Source organism: Centruroides sculpturatus, unplaced genomic scaffold (assembly GCF_000671375.1).
Source record: "Centruroides sculpturatus isolate CEXI.00-Female unplaced genomic scaffold, Cexi_2.0 scaffold1282, whole genome shotgun sequence".
Taxonomy (NCBI): domain Eukaryota; kingdom Metazoa; phylum Arthropoda; class Arachnida; order Scorpiones; family Buthidae; genus Centruroides; species Centruroides sculpturatus.
Window position 1 is genome coordinate 39,097 of NW_019385766.1, and position 20,217 is coordinate 59,313.

Consider the following 20,217-nt stretch of genomic DNA (forward strand, 5'->3'; position numbering starts at 1 on the left):
CGTCATCCGAAGTGCCAGCAGTCGTACTAATTAGGGCCGTACAGAGCCATCTGACCGCCCAATGTCGCTATAACCAATGTAATTTCACTCAAGTTTAAATTATCCTGGCTTTGTAAGACATCGTTTTACATCCTAGCGGTGGCCTCTCTTGCACATTTATAAAGTTGGCCCCGACCGCCGGTCGTCGTATGGCCTCACGAAGTGGTTCGACGGCCAGCGGTCATATGGCTCCGTACAGCCCTAATTAGTACGACCGCCAGCACATCGAATGGCAGTTAACGTGTAATATAAAGTAAAATATTGGAAACCTGAATTGTTAATACGATCAAAATATATAGAAATACATTATGTGTCATATAAATAATATATTTACGTTTTCATCATTCATAAAACTGAAATAATGACAAAATTCAAACAAACCTAAGAGTGCTTTATTGTTTTCCTTGGCAGATTCTACCTTTATTGTACAAGTATCGTCCATTTTCTTTAAAGTTCATTAATTTCCACCCTTCAATTTTGTAGCTGTAATATGAAACTTAAATGAATTATATGACATAACTATATATATTACAGATATAAATACTTAATTAAAAATATCTCCGCCAATAATTAAAGACATACGTTAAAACTATGTCTTTAATTATTGGCGGAGATGTATAAAAATCTAGCTTAAAGATATGTTATAACTGAATATTTAAAATATACGTTACATGAAAACAGTCCATAAATAAAACACAAATAACCCGCAAATATTACAGAACCCACATGCTCCAAAACATGTAAAGAAACTATGATGCCACCTAATCAAACGAAATTAAAATTATTATTATCGAACCTAATCTGGTCTATAATTTGATGATTAAAAGGTATTAATAAAAATATTTTGTGATAAAAATAAGTAAATATTATAAATTTAACCTTTATAAAAATAAAGTATAAATATTTATATTTTTTCAGCATGGTTTTATGTTTATTCTCTGTTAATTTGATCTCAATTTGGCAACGTAAATAAATCCCTTTTTGTATTACACATTTGGTGTTTTTATTTATTTATTATTCTTTCCTCCCTTGGTGTTTTTATTTATTTATTATTCTTTCCTCCCATGTGGGCACTAAAAGGGCCTCTTATAGCAGGCCCATTATGGGTTCGAGCCAAGCCCACAGTGAGGCGGCCGGGTGGTGAGGGACGTGGCCCGACATATCAGAACGGACCACCCTCCGAAAAATTCCTGGGGATTCCTTGACTCGTCCGGATTCGATCCCGGGTCCCCCAAAGCGGTAAGCTGCCACCTTGCCCAATCGGCCATCCGGCTGTCAAACGACGGAATATCGGAAATGGCCATTTTGTTTTTCGAGATAACTTTTTTTTCGTTTCCAAATGATTGGCTCCTTAAAATTCGCAATTGCTTTTCGCATTCGGTTTCGCTCAGTGTGAACTAAGCTTAACTGTGTACCAAATCTCACCTCTTTAGGTTCAGCGGTTTGCTCTGGACAATGATGAATCAATAAGTCGCTCAGTCAGTCGACACAAGTAATTTTATATATTAATATTTAGATTATTCTTATATTCACATAATAAAATTAATTTATTTTACGCTATGGCATTTATAGATCCCTAAAAAATCCCGCCCAGGGCGGCATTTTTTAGGGGGCGGCAAAATTTCACAATGAATAATAATAATATCTTGTAAGAATTTGAACCATTTTATTTCATATTTTCGTCCACCTACGACTCGGACTGATTGAAATGAGCACGGCAATAGTGTTACCATCTATCCGGATAGTACGCGAATCGACTCGCCGTTCGGGATATCGTGCGCAACCTGTTGACCTTATTTTTGTTTTTTGTTTTTTTCTTTGATTGTACGATTCATTTGTAATCATATACACCTCCAATATCCAACAGGGCTAGGTCACTTGCGTTACTCCTATCAAAGTCTGCCTAGTCGCTAACCGTAACTGATTTAGAACCGGCATGCACTACAAATTATTCTTTCGCATTGCAAAATAATATATGCATGAGTCAGGAACTTCTGTTCGAACAAACCTCACCTGCCGTCCGGGTAGGCGATTTTAAAAAAGTGGCAACACTAGCACGGAATTTTTCATTACTTATTCTGTGACGAAAGTGAATTTTAGTCTTTTAAATTGAGATACCTAAATAAGGGGGCGGTGAAATTTTCCTCCGCCCCGGGCGACTGACATCCACGCTACGCCACTGGCCACAAGTACATATAATATATACTTGTGGTCCAATATACAAGTATATTTAAGGATTAACATGTCTAGATTATAATAATAAGTATTAAAACTTTATCAAGAAAAAGGATATTTTAAAAATTACTTCTACAGACACTTTCAATTTTTACTTAGAAATAGATAAATTCATTTATTATAAAAGAGACAAACGGAAATTTTTTTGAAAAACACAAATATTTGTTATATTTGGGTCTCTAATTAATAAAAAGCAACGAAACACCATTTTAAAGTGCATTTTTATTCCACTAATATAAATAATATGTAGCCCAAAAAGTAGCCAATGCGCCAAATGATATTTTTTACGTCAAACAAAAAAAAGTAGCCACATTTGGCGCAATCGTTGCAACGTTGGAAAAAATACTAAATAAAGCTGGAGTTGTGAATCAAAGGATTATAGACCCAAGTGCAGGGAAAGAAGAGAAAGGACAAAAGATAAAAAAGTGAGAAAAGTTGGAAATTATTAAGGGTCAACAGATGTATTTAACATTTCTCGCTACTACATCTTTTGTTTTTTCTCATCTTTTCCTCCTTTTCTCAAATTGGGTCTATAATCTTTTGAGTCACAACTCCAGCTTTATTTAGTACTCCTTCCTCATTCACACATTTCCATGTATTTGAAAATATTTCTTTTCCACTCAAGAATAAAATACGAATAAAGGTTTACGACTTTGTGAAACTTCTTTTTTGAGTTTATGCCGTTGAAATAGATAAATAATAAAAAAATTAAAACATTTTGTCGGTTTTGTTTACACGTTTATTGGGCCGCATTGGAACTTGCCTTGGGCCGCGGGTTGGACACCCCTGGTTTAAATGAAAATATTGAAGCAATTTTATATTAATATGCGAGGAAATTGACAAATTGACGGTAATGCTAGCAATAGAGGGAGTGTAATTATTTGCATCGACGGTGAGGCGGTTAATGCCTCATTTTTCCGCTCTGGTAAACTCAGGATCGAATTCGGGCAGATAACTCCAGGAATTTTTCATGGGCGGTGAGTCCGGATATGTCGAGCCTCATCTCTCTCCATTCGGCCGGCAACGTGGATTTTGTCAAATTCGCGATAAATTTGGGATAAAGGGCAGTCTTAATACCCATAAAGCTATTCTCGCTATTTCTCTTTTCGCTCTGTGGGCACTAAGAGGGCCTATTTAATTAAGCAAACTCATTACGAATTCGGCCAGGCCAACAATGGGGCGGCCAGGTGGTGAGAGATGGGGCCGATCTGTCCGGTTGGACCGACTCACGAAAAATTCCTGGGGATTATTCGATCCGTTCGGATTCCCCAGAGCGATAAGCTTCCACCTTAACCGCTCGGCCATTCGGCCTTCAAATTCCCACAGGGCAGAAAAAGACAAACACAAAAAAAAAATCTACAAAATGAAGAGTAAAGAAACAAATAGTAAACTTGTTAGTTAATTAATCTATTTTATAAATTAGTTTTTGTAAACAATTATAATCTCAACTTGTAAAATTCATGCGTTGATGATCATTTGACGTATAATACGTATTTTACTCGAACTGTTGAATACTTGGCAACACTGAATGCGATTTTGAATAATAAAATTGAAACACTGCAATCAGATACAAATGGAGAAGTTTTAACTTAGCTATAAGAAACAATTTATTTTTCTGATAGAAAATTGCTAATAATTTCTTTAATTTTAGATCAGGTCGAAAGGGTTATAATTCTGTATTTGCATCCGTACAAGACATTATCGTACATTTAATAGGTGGCGTTTTTTAAGAAGATTGCAAATTGATGTATGTACAGTACATTACATTAGGGTAAAAGTAGAATTCACAACATAAGAATAATCGTTTTGTAAGTATAATTATGTAACGTATTTATTCATTTTTATACATTTATTAACTCGATACGTGTAAATGTAACGCCGTTTTCGTCGCGAGAATTATAATTCCATTCCAAATGCGAGTTTCATCGACATCGTATTTGGCTTTATGGCGAAATTTTATTAAACGTAAAAATATATTTAATAAATGGTTTAATGGAGAATAAACTATTTACGCTAAGAACTAGAAATAAAATACTCGGAAAAGAAAAATACAGAATCGTCAATATGAAATTTTATACCGTAATTGTATATTATCATTCGAATTTGATAAAATTTCAGTCTTTGTTTTAATTGTACAGCTGTTATATAAGAAGTTACATTTATTTTCGACGTGCAACGTTTTATAAGTTAAAAGTTGGTAAGTATCTTTTTCGAACTGTCGAAAAAGTTATTTACTATTTTTTTTTTAAATTTGCGTGCTTTTCTTTTTTCCTAACTTGACAATGTTTTTTGATTTTATATGAATGATGATTTTAAGGTACGGATGCGCTTCGAACGAGGCGGTCGAGACCTTGTCGGAGCCGTCGACTGCATTCGTACGGCGGGAGGTTGTCGATTCTCTCGAAGTTTTTGTCGTGCGATTGCTCTGCGAAATTCTTTGGTGATAAGTGTAAATTTTGTAATTGACTATGCAGACTTAATTATACGAGGTATCTTCTGCTTGCGTCGGTTCTTCGTTACGGATCTATTATACTTAAGCAATAAATGTTTTATGTATTTAATATTGTGTATTAGAAGTCTATTGCATTTTTATCTTGGTAGTCTATATCAACGGTGGGCAACCCCCGGCCCGCGGGCTAGCTACGGCCCGCGAAGAGTTTCCATCTGGCCCGCCAGATGTTTAGAAGAAATTATAAATAAATATTTTTCTATGTAATTCATCTAGTTTAAATTGAATATTATTTTCTGAAGTGTTGCGGCAGCAATGACAGGAAAAAATAAGGGAGTCATTTCCTTATTCAAACAAAAAATGGGAGAACAGAATTTTTCTAAATTATTTATATCTTATCGCATCATCCATCAAGTAAATCTATGTGCAAAAGCTATGCAATTAGAAAATGTAATATTTATTTATTTCATATTTGCAGACTAAAAATTTACAGGTCACAAGGTGTCAATTAACTACTATGGCCTGCGGAAAAAACGTAAAATTTATTCTGGCCCATGTTATAAAAAAGGTTGCCCACCCTTGGTCTATATAGCCGTAATTCGGTTAGGTTAGGTTAACTACATTTTTTAGTAGACAGAAGAAAGGAATACCTAAAAAGAAAAAAAGGAAACGTCTACTAAAAATGTAGTTAACCTAACCTAAGCTAACCAAAGTGCAGGCATTGGGACTACCGAGGTAAACTTCAACCCATTTTTAAAAACTTATAAGTAAACATTTACTTAGTTTTCAAATTTATAAAGCTACACACCCCTATTTTTGTTTTCTTTTTTAATTTTTAAAAATTTTATTATTGTATTGATAAAATAAAATTAACAAGACTGTTTGTTTATTCACTGGATGAATAAAGTTTTTGTATTGATAAACTCATCCAGTGGTCAAATATATTATAGTTGACCATTGGATAAATAACCTTTTTTGACTAATAAGTAGTAGTAAATTACACATATTTTTTGAAAATTTAGTCCAAAAAAAAAAATCATTGTGTATTAGAATTATTGATATTTAGCAGCTTACACTGAAAGTTTAATATTAAATACTTACGAGGGTCGTCACAGAAGTACCTGACCTGACATAGATGGCGGTACTTGTTTAAAAAAGAAAAGACTGTGTTCGAAAGTATCAACCTTATAAAGCTTAGGTTTGAAGTTTGAAGACGTTACGTTGTATAGTATTTTTTTGGCAGCCATAAATAGTGAACAATCTCAGTGAATTTGTAAACATGGAAAAAATTGGTCATCGTTATGTGATACAATACTTTCATTTGAAAGGTTTCAGTCCAACCAATATTAAGAATGAGCTAGATTCTACTCTGGGGGAGTCTGCTTTCTCGTTTACAACAATAAAATGTTGGGTGGCAGAGTTTAAATCAGGCCATACGAGCTGCCAAGACGAACATCATAGTGGTCAACCAAGTGAGGTGACCATGCCAGAAATGGTGGAAAAATCCACAAAATGGTATTGGATGACAGTCAACTCAAAGTGCGAGAGCTAGCAGACATGGTAGGCATTTCAAAAAGTGCTGTACAGTACATCGCATTTTAACTGAAATTTTGGTCATGAGAAAGCTGTGCACAAGATGGATGCCGCGTTTGCTCACAATGGGACAAAAATAGCATCGTGAGGATGTTTCAATCGAGTCTTTGGCAATGTTTCGCAGCAACAAAGCCGAGTTTTTGCATCAATTCATAACCATGGATGAAAGATGGGTCCATCACTTCACATATGAGACGAAAGAACAGTCGAAACAATAGACTGAAAGGGGAGAATCAGCTCCAAAAAAGGCGAAAACAGTTCCATCTGTTGGCAAGGTCATGGCATCAGTTTTTTGGGATGCGCCCAGGGAAAACAATTAACGGCAAGTATTATGCGAACTTATTGCAGTGCTTGAGTGATGAAATCAAGAAAAAACGGCCACATTTGGCGAAAAAGAAAGTGTTGTTTCATCAAGACAACGCACCAGTTCACATATCCGTTATTGCGATGGCCAAAATCAATGAGTTAAGGTTCAAATTGCTTCCTCACGCACCCTATTCGCCAGATTTAGCCCCTCGGATTATTTTCTCTTTTCAAACTTAAAATAATGGCTTGGTGATAAAAGATTTGCCAACAATGAAGAGGTGGAGTCTGCAGTTGATGGCTATTTTGAGAAGCTCGACAGTTCTCACTATAAACAGGGGATCGAAGCTATTGTACTGTACGTTGCTGGAAGAAGTGTATCGAGCTAAAAGGAGACTTATGTCGAAAAATAAAGATATGTTTTACCAAATTTTTTGTGTCTTTGTTAGGTCGGGTACTTCTGGGACTACCCTTGTATATCCGACAGTATTATTTATTTCTGGCATTTGTGACTAGTAGATGAGACAACCTTAACTAAACTGTTTTTATTAATCTGGCAAATGCAGTTTTGGGTGATTACCCATCTCCTCCAGTGCCAGGCAGTATTAATAATTACAAATAAAATATATAAATTATAACAAATATCTAATGACTTAAACAAAAATAACATTTGTTTGATTTAATATCATTCAAAAGAGTCTTCCTTTGTGCAAATTTGGTGGTTTTGGTCATCAGCTATTATAAAAGTTACAAATAAACTATAATTGCATAATCCAAGGGTTTCTTCCTGTGCACAAATTCTGTGCCTTCTATTACCAATTTTTACAAGGAAAGTGAAGTTTTTCCATTAATGCTATCTATTGTATAATTGGTTGCTGTGACATGTGCTTTGTCTGACTTAAATTCCGGTTTAATGATGTCATACCTATGCCAATCCTTTTGCATACCATATTACAACTAATGTTACTTTCATTTATTTCTACATGTTCTTTTAAATTTTCTTTTTATATCTGTTTTTTCCTACAAAAATTATTTTAATATTAATAAATGTAATATTCACAAATATTTTCTGTGTATTTGTAACATGGTGAATTCGTGTATTGTAGTTATACAGGGTGTCTCAGTTAAACGTTTCAAAACTTCTAAGAGGGGTAGGGTGCATCCCGATGACTTGGAATCATATAGCAACATGCGGTTGGAAGTGCTTTCCTTATGTGGTAGATGGCATTGTGTGAAAGTTCCAAGCATTCTTGCTGGGAATCGTCATTTGGCCAACAGTGGATCGGACGTGGTGGTCCCATGCGTTGGCCTGCTCGGTCATCAGACCTATCATGTCTTGATTTTTATTTCTGGGAGCATATGAAAACACTGGTTTATGACACCCCCGTTGACAATGCTGAGGAGCTGGTTTCAAGAATCGCAGTAGCTGCCGGAGAAATTTGAGATGAGCCTGGATTATTCCAGAATGTTCGGAATTCCATGTGCAGTAGATGTGAGGTCTGCATTGCAGTCAGTGGAAGAAACTTCAAACACTTTCTTTGATCCATGTTCCTTTTGTTTTTGTACATTTAGTATTAAAACGAATATTCCCTTACGGTCTTCTTTTTTATGATATTTCTGTGTACATCACTACTTCAGGAAAGCATTTCTAACCCTGCATTGCTACATGATTCTAAGTCATCTGGATGCACCCTACCCCTCTTAGAAGTTCTGAAACGTTTAACTGAGACACCCTCTATATATAACTACAATACAGTTGTTGAATTAAGAAATATATGAAGAAAGAATATATAATGAAATTTGCAAGTCTGGATAAAAAGAACATTACTGCCTGATGTTCTTTTTATCCAGACTTGCAACTGTTTTTATTTTTCCAATATGTATATATATCATTGGTTGGCATCTGCATGAAATCTTGTATGGAACAATGTACTGTACATCTGTTTCTTGGAAAATTACATAAAATACAGTTAAGTTGATTAGAAATGTTAGTTGCCAATCTAATACTAAATTTTTAATGTAAGGAAACCTATGTATTCATTATAATGTAAAATTTAAGAATCTAAATAACTGTTCATCATATAGTCCTCTTTCCACTTATCTATTTTTCCTATGTATCTATTGATTAAATATTTTCTTTTAACGTATGTTTCCAGTAACTGGTAAATTACAGTTTGTTTCCAATAATATAAGTACTGTATTTATAATAGCAGCTTACACTGAAAATTCAAAAATCAAAGTATTAAAACTTAACATCAAAATCTTGAATTCCATCCTCTAGTTTTATATATAGAGTTTGTTTAAGTAGATCTGTAATAGAGGACTGATGTGGGACAGAAGGTCCAGAATGCATTTCCTTATATAATAAAGTGTTCATAGTAAATTACTAGTGTGTTCCCTATATGGTTGGTTTTCTTCAGGAAAACTTATCTTCCTGATGAATTCTTTGGTCATAAGCACGAATAATGATTAAATAACTGAGATAGGCTGTTTTCTGGGGGCTATATCTGGCATTTTTAAAATTTGCCCCAATTTTAGAGGTATGGAGCAAAGTTTAAAAATGGAAAATAATTTGGAACTATTTCTCGAAACAATGCTAAAAAAAAAAATAAATTGTCTCCACTTTACTGGACATGTCTTGAAAGGTCATAAAATATGAGAAATGCCATTGTACTGACTAATTCTGGAATGTGATAAGTCACACTGCATGCTCTTATTTAAGCCTATTGTGTTTATCAGGCTTATAGCCATAAAATATCTTGCAAAAGATCACATGTAGACAAACCTGATTTTTTTGTTTTTGTTTTTTTACTCCTATGGGTAAGTGTACAGATTTAAGGTTCTAACTGCCTCATTCAGAACTGCATTTGTACACTTATCCTATGATCTATCATTTAAAATTAATGTTATATTACATTGCAATAGAAGTAATGTCTATTGACATTACTTCGAATACATTGAATAATCCATAAAATAGTTTTCTTTTTTTCCTTGAAACATTATATAAACCAATCAACTCCCATCACTTTTTCTGATATTAAGCAAAAATGATTGGATTTTACATTAACAGAGCTTTGTGGTGATTTTTTCCATTCTAATCCTTTAAAGAATTGAGATGCAGTAAATTTAAAACTTACTGAAAAGCAAGTAAATTTAATAAAACTGAGAAAAAACATTTTAATATTCTAAAATTCCAACAATACTTACTGTTTCTAACTCCTTTTGGTTGGAAAAGAAAAGGAACAGTAAGACTGTTGATCAAAATCGTTAACTTGTGAAAAGATTTGATAATATTATACTGCTACAATTAAAGCTATTTTTGTTATCCAACTTCATTTTCAAAAGTTGCCTAATGAAAAAATAAAGAAATTATCTTATAATAAAGAAAATAAGTTAGTAAAAAAATTTTATTTTGAAAAGAGAAGAGAATAGATATAAGAAAAGAGATATAACAGAAGAGAATGTTGGAGATGCAGTTTATTTTAAGAATTTTGAACTGAAATGTAGATGGAGCATTTCTAATAACTTTTAAATTCAACTAAGTTATTCAGTTCTGCATTTTCTATTTATTAATGTAAGGTATAATAGATAATAGTCTGCTAAATAAAATTAATCATTTTTTAGCCACAAGGTAAGATTATCAACCATATGTTGAAAGTATCCTAAATAAGTGTTGTATACTGCTGCTTTAATGTTTAGTTTATTTTTGGCTAGAAATTTAGAAATAATTCCTATGTAAATCCATTTTAAAATTTTTTCATTAATTTTGAATGTAAGTTGGTACATTGAAATTTTTTTCTTTTTATTTTGTGTACACATCATTGCTCTAAAAGGATAAATGTATATACAGTATGTAAAGAACCTAGAATGGTGACTCTAAAGGCATAAAATCTTCCATCTATATATATATATTTTTTTTTTTTTTTTTCTTTTTCTCTCATGTTATATGTATATATCTGTACATACCACTTTTTCTCCTCCATTCACTTTATTATATTAGTACCATAAAATCTTTAATATTTAAAATAACAATAATAACCAAACCAACTGAATCAAAAATAATTTAGCATATACCTGTTTTCAATGACAATTTTGCTACAATAACCGACTGGATGTGTGTTTAATATAATGTCCTTGTACAATAAATTGGTGTAATTTTTTTATTACTTTCTGACATTTCAAAAATCCCACAGCATGTTGGAACTGATTTTATAATTGCGTATTACTTAACGACATACTGTTTTGTTGTCTAATACATTGGTTGCTGTAAAAAAATGCTATGCAGTGCTAAAAAGCAACTTTCAACTGGCTGATCAAAATGTGAATGAAGAGAGTTGAAAAGTAACTTTTCAGCTTCGTTTTGGTCAACTTAAACCAAAAGTTTGCTGCTTTCAGTTTGTCTTCACTTCAGATAGTTTTTGAGGAAAAGGTGACTTAAGCAATGACTCAAGTGGAAAAAAAATTATCTGAAGAATGTAAAGCATTAGAGTTAAATGGACTTTAGAAAAGTTAAGTTCTGATTTTTCAAATCTCTAAGCAAATCGGAGCTTTTTAGTTGTCTTAAAAGAAATCTTTAACATTACATTGATAAAAATAATAAATTTCAAATATTTCAAATGCTTTTAATATCATTCCAAACATAGTCAGTCCCAGAAGTACTCAAAGGAGGATTAACTCAAAAATTAAAAATATTTGAATAACTAGTAAGCAAACCTACCTTTTTGTATTAATATGCACCTGACAATTATATTGTGGATGGCTCAATTAACTGTATTTGCCATCATAAATGTTTTTTAAAAAACAATTTTTTTTTGAAGTTTAAACAAATAATTTTTTTGTCAGTAGTATCTCTCTTGTAGCCACTAACGTGTACAGATAGTCCCTCTTCAGTACAGTACCTAATGATTTAATTTATGATAAGAAAAGCAGACTACAGTCTGAATGTTTGTTTTCAAATTCTTGTTTTCTTAAAAAATATATATAAAAAAACTGCAGTAGATGAGAATGAGAATTATTGTTTAATTTATTGTAGTTGAGATAAAAGTGCCTAAAAAGCTACTTTAAAACTCTCATTCAAAATTAAGTAAATTCTCTTTACTTTTTTTTCTCCTTGTGTTATTTAATTTAATATGAAAGAGCCATTTCTTCTCGGGAGTTAATGCACGTAGATGTAGTGTGCGCCTTATATATTTCCATCACTTCTAGCCATTGAGGTGTTCCATGTGTTAATTTAATATGTTGTATAATGTAATTATTTAACTTATGAACTTTATTAAATATATTTAATATTAAAACTATTTGGGTTATTCAAATATTCAAGATCTGGTTAATATTTGAATTAGACAAATATCACTTTTCAATCTCTATTTGATGAGTTTTGTTTCAGATTCAATAAGATTTTTCTTTCCAAAAAATAAAACTAAACATGTTTTACAGATTGATTTTGATTTATTGAAACAAGAAAAATTGACATGGCTACAGAAGAAAGTAAAACCAGCCAAGATAATTCCAAAGTTGCTACACATTCTCCACAATCGGGTCAAGCAAATAGTACTTCGGCTACTTCTAATAATGCTAACAAAATAGGGGATTCAAGTTCATCAAAACTGGTAAATATTTTATCATCCTACATTTTATGAATCATCATAGCATATAGTTGAGTAGAAAAGCTTATCTGAAAAGAGGTGTAGAATAATTCAGCATTAAACTATCAAATAATGTTATATGAAATTTATTTTTGATAGTTTTAAAGTATTACCTAATGCCTTTTTTTATTGTTATTCTTTAGTCACCATTAGTCAAATAGTCATGTATTTAAAGTTTTTATTTTTTTTATATATATATATTGATATATATATATACACTGTACTTTCCGGGTATAAGACAACCTCTGACTTTTGAGATGATTTTCCTGGGTTAAAAAGTTGTCATATATGCCAGAAAATACAGTATTACATTTTCAAAAAATATATTGTTTGTAAAATGTTAATTTTAAAAACTGCAGATACAGTAGAGCGCCATTTATCCGAAAGCATTCCAATCGGCAAATTTAAATTTTTGCTAGTGCTGTTGCGCTGCAATCTTTGGCTATATCTTGGGCTACTCCAATATTTTTTTGTTGGTGTACGTGTTTTAGCTGGCAGCACTGGCACTTTTGTGTGGTGTTTTTTCTGAGGACTGTGTCGTGCTGAATCGAACATTTTTGATATTAGATCAACTTCTAAAGTATCTTTTTTTTTGTTTTTTATATTTTTCAATATATTTATTTTATTTGTACAAAATAAAAAAAATAATTTTTAACGATACAATACCCACGATTATTATTTTAAAAAGTTTTCGTTAGGCTTAACATTGATGAAAATTCAACGCGAAGCGACACACAATGGAGAAAAATTTCAACATGGGATAGGTTAATATATGTTTTCGTACGTAATCGGTTATCCAAAAAATATAAGTTATCCGAACAACCCCAGTCCCCAATTGATTCGGATAAACGATGCTCTACTGTATATACTGTTTTGTTAAACTTTACATCTGTTCAGCTCTTAAAATAAATGATTTCAAAAACAGTGTTTTAAGTGTTCTAAAAAACTTGTAGCCTAAAGGTGATAAAACTAACTTCAAATAAATCAACTAATCAATTTGATGTAATTGATAATTGACATGTGCAAACACAAACAAACCCTTTTGTTCAATAGTTTAAGAACATTCAGAGAAAAGGTAAGTTGCGTAATCACCAAAGAAGGAAAAGCCGTCGACTCAATTGCGTAAACTTATTGCATTGCTATTGTTTATTACTTATGTCATCATTTTACATCAGTTTGCTTGTTAATACTACATTATTTTCAAAATATTCATAAAGCAAAAATAAATTAGATCATCAAAAAATTAAACTTACATAGTTGTCAAAAACTTCAAGTAAATATATGAATTAGCTTATTCTATTACTAATTTTTTAAAAAATTTTGTTTTTGTTTCAAAAAATATTAAAATTAGAAACTTAACACAAACTTCTATCCAAATTTATTACATTAAGAAATTATCTTAGTTTATAAAATTATTTTTCTTTAGAAACCAAACTATGTTTTAAAGTTTACTCTTGCTGGACATACCAAAGCAGTTTCATCAGTGAAGTTTAGTCCCAATGGTGAATGGTTGACAAGTTCTTGTAAGTTATTTTATTCATATTTGGATTATAATGAGAATTATATTTAATATAGATATAAATGTTTTTACTTGCAATGTTAAGTTATTTCTAAGATCAAAAATGAGAGTGGTGGTAAAATTCATTAAATAAAAGATTTTGAAAGGCTGCTATTAAAAATTTAATTACTGTATGCTGGGGTTACTTTATGACTTCAGGGAATCTTTGACATTTCACTAGAATGACTGATTTATTTTGAATATAGGTTTACATCCATTTTAAAATTCATTTATGGGTTAGATACCAATATCCTGTACAGTGATGTTATCTGATGCTAAAGCAGGAGGTATAGAACATATATCCACTATTTGTGTTCCTTCTGAGAGTCAAGAAATTGAGTGGTATATGAAATGTGTTATACTTACTTTGTATTATTTTACAACCAAAAAGTAGGAATAGTTGTGTTAAGTGTTGTTCTTGCTTATAATCTATAAATACAATTAATAAAAATTAATTGGTATAAGCTATAGAAGTAAACATCAGAGATTGAAGGATTACTTTGTGACAGTGTATAAAGAATCTGATGAAAATATAGGGAGTGAAATTGTAGAATTATGAGATGCAGAAAATAAAATATCCTGTACAATAAATTTAACGTATAAGACAAAATTTTATTATAAAAATGTAATTTTAATTTTTCAAGAAAGGTATTACTCTGGAATTAGAGCAGAAATGAAAAAATATGGTGCACACAAGTGCAATGAAGTCCATTGAAAAAATATTGGTTTGAAAATTAAGATAGCCATTTCTTTTTTTATTTTATTGCTCTGTTCCTTAAAATCAATTTTCTACATTTCTATATCATGTCAACAAGTTTGTTTTATATTTCTGGTAATAATAATAAAAAATAAGATTGTTTATTGAAAGATTAAAAATTGTTTGTGATAAGTACAGTAGACTCCCCTATAACGCCTAGATACGTTCCACGCTAACCGAAAATTACGTTGTAGGAATGATTAAATACATGAGCCAATCGCAGCCCGATAGGTGGGAACTTTATGGACTAAGGCTGTTTGAAAGGTTTTCTTCTATAAAATTAACCGATTCTAGACTAATTCCACTCAACATTTCCAAAACACGTATAATTTTTTGGGAATAATCCGTATAAACTACGCTATAAACAAAAAATTATAGGATTACTTACCGAGTGTGTACCGTTCGACTACGCCGTTGCTTAAAGCTGGTTTTCATCGCGGAACAGCACATGAAACGACGGCCGCAATTTCTGATAACGAATTTTTGGCAGAAAAATAACTTGACCTTTGGAGACATCATTAATATAAATAATTTTTATGGCCGTTGAATAAGAAGTGTTTCTTTCACAAGAAATGTATAAAATTAGTGCTGTATTAGACTTACGGTACCTAATTTACATACTGTACAGACGATAATAAACTCAACTTACTAGCCTAAAATCTCCGTAGCGTGTTGCCAGGCGGCAGAAAGCATATATATAATTATAATAAAGTTACAATAAATTAAGTTAATATATAATTATATATACAGTACCTAATTTATATATAATTAATATATAATTATATGTACAGTACCTAATTTATATATAATTTATATATAATACTAAACAGACGATAGCAAACTCAATTTAGCCGCTCCGTAGCGTGGCGCAGGGTCGGAGGAAAGTAGTTCGGCTGCTCATTCACTATTGGTCCAGACTCTATCAATCTTCTCGCGAAACGACGTTATAGGAGGTACGTTATACGAAAGTTGCTACAATTTTTTCGCTACGTTATAGGAATTTCCGTTATAGGAACGTACGTTATAGGGGGGTCGACTGTATATCTAATGAATAATTTTCTCCCCTATGCAATAAGCAGGTTATCAAAGTTATCCCAAGTGATTGGCTAAAATTGTGATAAATATTTTTCACAATATTGTTTGAAACAATACACAAACAGTTCTTAATTGTTTAATTTAAAATCTGTGCAACAGCTTCACCATACTAATCTTGTATTGATGCAGTTTCAGTACTTGTATAGAAGTGCACAAGTAGCTTTATGTAAATAATCTGCTCTGGCTAGTAAGTCTTTCTTGAGAAACATTTTCAGGTTGTTCAACATTATTGTTTGCACATCTTACTTTCTCTTCCATTGTGTATTTGGATGCTACTTCTCTTGCAATCTGCAAGATTCCCACTTGCGTTGAACTTGTAAAGGCATTTGATAGTTGATGTGTTTGGTGCTGCATTATCACTATCTGTAAATTTCTGATAGTGGTGGTGTAGTATTTAACAATGAAGATACACTGAGACTGAACACCATTGTGTCTTCACTTGATTTAGTTCCATATTAGCATGCAGCATTTTACCTTTCTTACAGTCACTGATGTCACCAGCTATGCACATGACAAATCTATTGATACTATCTGCACATCTTGGTGCCAGGAAAATTAAACTCTATTCCATATTTCATGAATTTCAAAATGTATCACTGTATGAGTTGGTAAATTTTCAATCACTCTGTATTACCCTACAACCTATAACTGGTATTTTGCATGTTTTTTATTAACTAGACATTTGTGTATGTAGTCGGAGGTCTGGTTTTGTAGAGACCAATTACAGTAATTAGAAGTGTACTTCAGTAACTATTTTGTACACACATTGGTCAACGTGTTTCGAAAAATTATTTTATTCTCATTTAATATATTTGACTTTACAAATATATCCTATTTAAGCTACTGGAGGGGAAAAATTTTTTAAATTTCATCATTTACTGTTGCTAATGCAAGATAAAGATGTGAGAATTAATATAGCTTTTTTTTTTTTTTTAATTTGTGTTTAAATTATTGTTTTTGTTGTAATGTTCTTGTGTAAAATTTGATGCTCAATTTCATTGATGAATTAGTAAGAATAGAAATGGCTACAATAACTTCAAATTTTTTAAAATTGAATTGTACATATTCTGATAATGAATTAATTTTTTTAATTAACAAAGATATGTAGGGTTTTTTTTATTATTGTAATAACTTTGAAACTTTTCTTCCAGAATATTCTAAATCAATTTGTTAAGTCATCATCTTGTATATGAATATTAACTACCTTTAGGCTAAATTATGTATTTTGATAAAGTTTAGCCAAATTATAAACTAAAGAATCTAGTAGTTGTTATATAATTTATATACAATGATATACTTTATAATTATATATAATTAAACTGTTTTAGCAGCATCATTACATTTGATTGTGTAATTGCAAAAATGATATATTAAAATTCTTGTTGCTTTTAAAAAGTAAATTAAGAATTAAATTTTTGTTTTTTTCTTTAATGGTGTGAAAATATTTTTTCAAATAATTTTTGATATCTGAAAAAGCAGTGGTAGACTATATATTTATTTTCAAGTATTTCTAATGAAATCATTTTTAAAATAACTTCTTTTTTGTTTAGCATAGTTTATTATTTGGTTAAATATTTTCTTTAAAATTTTTCATTTTAATGTATTGTAATATATTTAATATTTCTTTGTAATAATATAAATATATTTGTTTTTTATTAAGGCAAATAGAGAAAGGTGTCTGAAATCTATAATGGAGATTTAAAACTACAAAATTTAAATTCTTTGAATTGAAAAATTACACAATATAATTATAAAATTAACTTTCATTTTATTTGATCCATTAAGTCTCAAATTTCAAAATCAAAAATAGAGAGATATATTGATCTCAGATAACCTTGCTATGTAAAGTATGGTGCATAAATTAAATATTTATGGAAGATTTTATTATATATTTTAAATGATTCGACTTGATGTCAATATTCATTTCTATACGTAGAAGTAGGAACGAATGATTTAATAATTGAACTCTCTAATTTAATCAAACTTTAAAATATTTTATTAATAAAATACTGTTTTTATATTATGTTAGCTATTATATTTTTATAAAACTTAGTTTAACAAGAAATGTTATGAAATTACAGTGGTACCTCAGGATACGAAATTAATCTGTTCCGAAACTGAGATCGTATCATGAAAATGTCGTAAGGTGGATCATCTTTTCCCATACGATTACATGTAAAACCAAATAATTCGTTCCAACGTGAAAAACATACTCAAATTAAAGCCAAGTAATACATTTAAAAAAATAACTGTAGTAAGAAAAACAAATGAAAAATGCAAACTAATGTAACGTCGTATGGTGAGTTTTTGTTCGTATCGTGGAGCAAAAATATGTTCGAATTTCATGTCGTATCCGGAAAATTTCGTATGCTGGGGCGTTCGTAACCTGAGGTACCACTGTATTCATATAGATTTTATTATTATTATTATTATTTATTTATTATTATACATTAATAAGTAAACTTAAAATACATTTGTTTATGTAATAAGTGAATCCAATGATGATAAATGCAATAATTTTCTGAAATAGTTTTTGTATTTTAGTTCAGCAAATAATTTATAGAGTGCTGTAAAATTGTTTTTAATGCATTTTTTTTTATTAATTGTTAAATTTGATGATAGCAAAATCATTTAGAGAAACTTTTTAATAATTTAATATGGCATAATTATTTTTCAAATCTGTACTAAAGTCTGATCTTAATAAAATACAAAAAACAAAAATTATGTTTAGTATTATTTTAATTTTATATTACTGTGGTAATGATGTTCTAAGCATATTTTGAAGATGGACAAAGTTTAGAATTACTTGAATTTGAATTGTTTCTAAGTTTAATGCTCCAGTGAAGCAATTTTTTTTTCTATTTTACTTTCTTGTTATGTTGTCTTTAGAATACAAGTTGTAACTTACATTTTAACTGATTTTTTAAAATTTTATAAATTAAAGTTTTGGGATGATTGAAGAAACAAGGTTAACCTAAGTCATGAATTATGTTAAACTCTATGCCACGACTTTTATCTTAGGCAAATTGACTGTTAGGCAATATTCATCATATTAAAAGCCATGGTTTAGATCTGAGCAGAGGCAGATTTAAACCATGACTTATCTTAGACTTCATTTCTTCAGCTGACCCTTAAATTTTAATTTGAAGTGCCTCCAATTTTAGTTTCATATACTTATGTTTAAAAAATGGTAGAAAGTTTGAAAAAGCAAGAAAAACAATAATAAAAATATATAGTTTTTGTACTAGCATTAATGATCATATTTTATCAAAATGTGGACAAAAGTATATAAAATTTCTTAATGATTGTATAATTAAAAAGTTTGTCTGATTGATTTTGGGCTAAAACTTTGCTATTAATATTAATACAAAATAATTTTCGTCTAAAAGTAACCAAGTTTTAAACCAAAATTAATCTGGCAGTTAATGATTTTATAAAGTTCAGGATTTGTTATGCTATTTTTTGGGCTGTAATTTTTAAATTGCAGCTTTATAAATTTCCATTGGTGTCTGTATCCTTCCATTCAAGATTAAGGAATTAGATGAAAGTCAAGAGCAGATGGAAAGCTTAGGGCAGGAGGCTCAATTTTAAGTATATAAACTTTCAGTTCAAACTGGAAGGTGTTATTTCAATTCAAAAATTTTCTTCAGAACAGTTAATGACTGGCTTGACTATTGTTAATGGGAAAAGTATGAAGTATAGGAGCAGGATACTACTAAAATTGAAAGCATTATGACAAAAAACTGCAGCTGAGCATTGTGATATCACAATTGCTCATTAATTTTAAAATAAATATTTAAATTCGAGAAAGTATAATACAAATGCTTCTAATTGGTAAATTACAATATTAAAACAGTGATATTAGAAGATTATATTTAATTAATAATTTTTATGAGAATCATCCCAATACAGCAATGCCTTGTACTTCAAATTTAATTTTGTTCCAGAAGTCCATTCAAACTGAATTTTTCAAAGTCTAAATTAATTTTTACCCATTTTAGAAGTAATGGAAAGTGAATTAATTCCAGACCCTAAATAATACTCATTTTGATAAACTTAAAATAGCAAATATACAGAATTTAAGGTAAAAACAACAAAATTAAATGCTCTAAAGAATAAATTAAAATCATGAAAATAAATAAAATATGTAAATACTGTGTAATAAAATGAAAATTGCATTTACTATACTTTAGTGAGGCATGGTGATGTTCCATTTCTTAAGGTCACTAAGCAGCTGCTTGGCTTTCTCACAAAGAATCTTCTTGGAGTCAAACACCTTAGTATTTCCAGCAACAAAGTATTTAATAAAAAATAATAATAATAAAATAAATAATAAAATAAAGGTGTTTCATTATTTTAAGTATTTATATTCCAGTAAGTTATTTTATTTTAAAATTACAATCTTCCTCTTAAGCTTTGTTGCCTCCACACTTTTTGGATGGCACACTTTTGGTTATATATATATATATAAAACTTATATAAGTTATTTATATATATAGCCAAACACACCAAAAATAGTGGAAAAAAGCACTGAAAACACAAG

The 20,217-nt window shown here is 30.4% G+C and overlaps 1 protein-coding gene and 1 long non-coding RNA gene across 2 annotated transcripts in view; one reads left to right on the plus strand and one right to left on the minus strand.

Annotated features, from left to right (window-relative positions):
* Nucleotides 1–434: 434 nt before the first annotated feature.
* Nucleotides 435–803, minus strand: LOC111641914. Its single transcript, XR_002759493.1, has 2 exons — nt 711–803; nt 435–522 (listed from the first exon to the last, which is right to left on the minus strand). It is a non-coding gene; the product is annotated as an uncharacterized LOC111641914 (long non-coding RNA).
* A 2,993-nt stretch (nt 804–3,796) lies between these two features.
* The window catches only part of LOC111641913 (WD repeat-containing protein 5), a 94,476-nt gene continuing 78,055 nt past the window's right edge, over nt 3,797–20,217 (plus strand). The window contains exons 1-3 of the mRNA XM_023388163.1: nt 3,797–4,082; nt 12,056–12,228; nt 13,691–13,787. Coding sequence (XP_023243931.1) covers nt 12,091–12,228; nt 13,691–13,787 — 235 coding nt within the window. The 5' untranslated portion in view covers nt 3,797–4,082; nt 12,056–12,090. The remainder of the gene's footprint in view (nt 4,083–12,055; nt 12,229–13,690; nt 13,788–20,217) is intronic.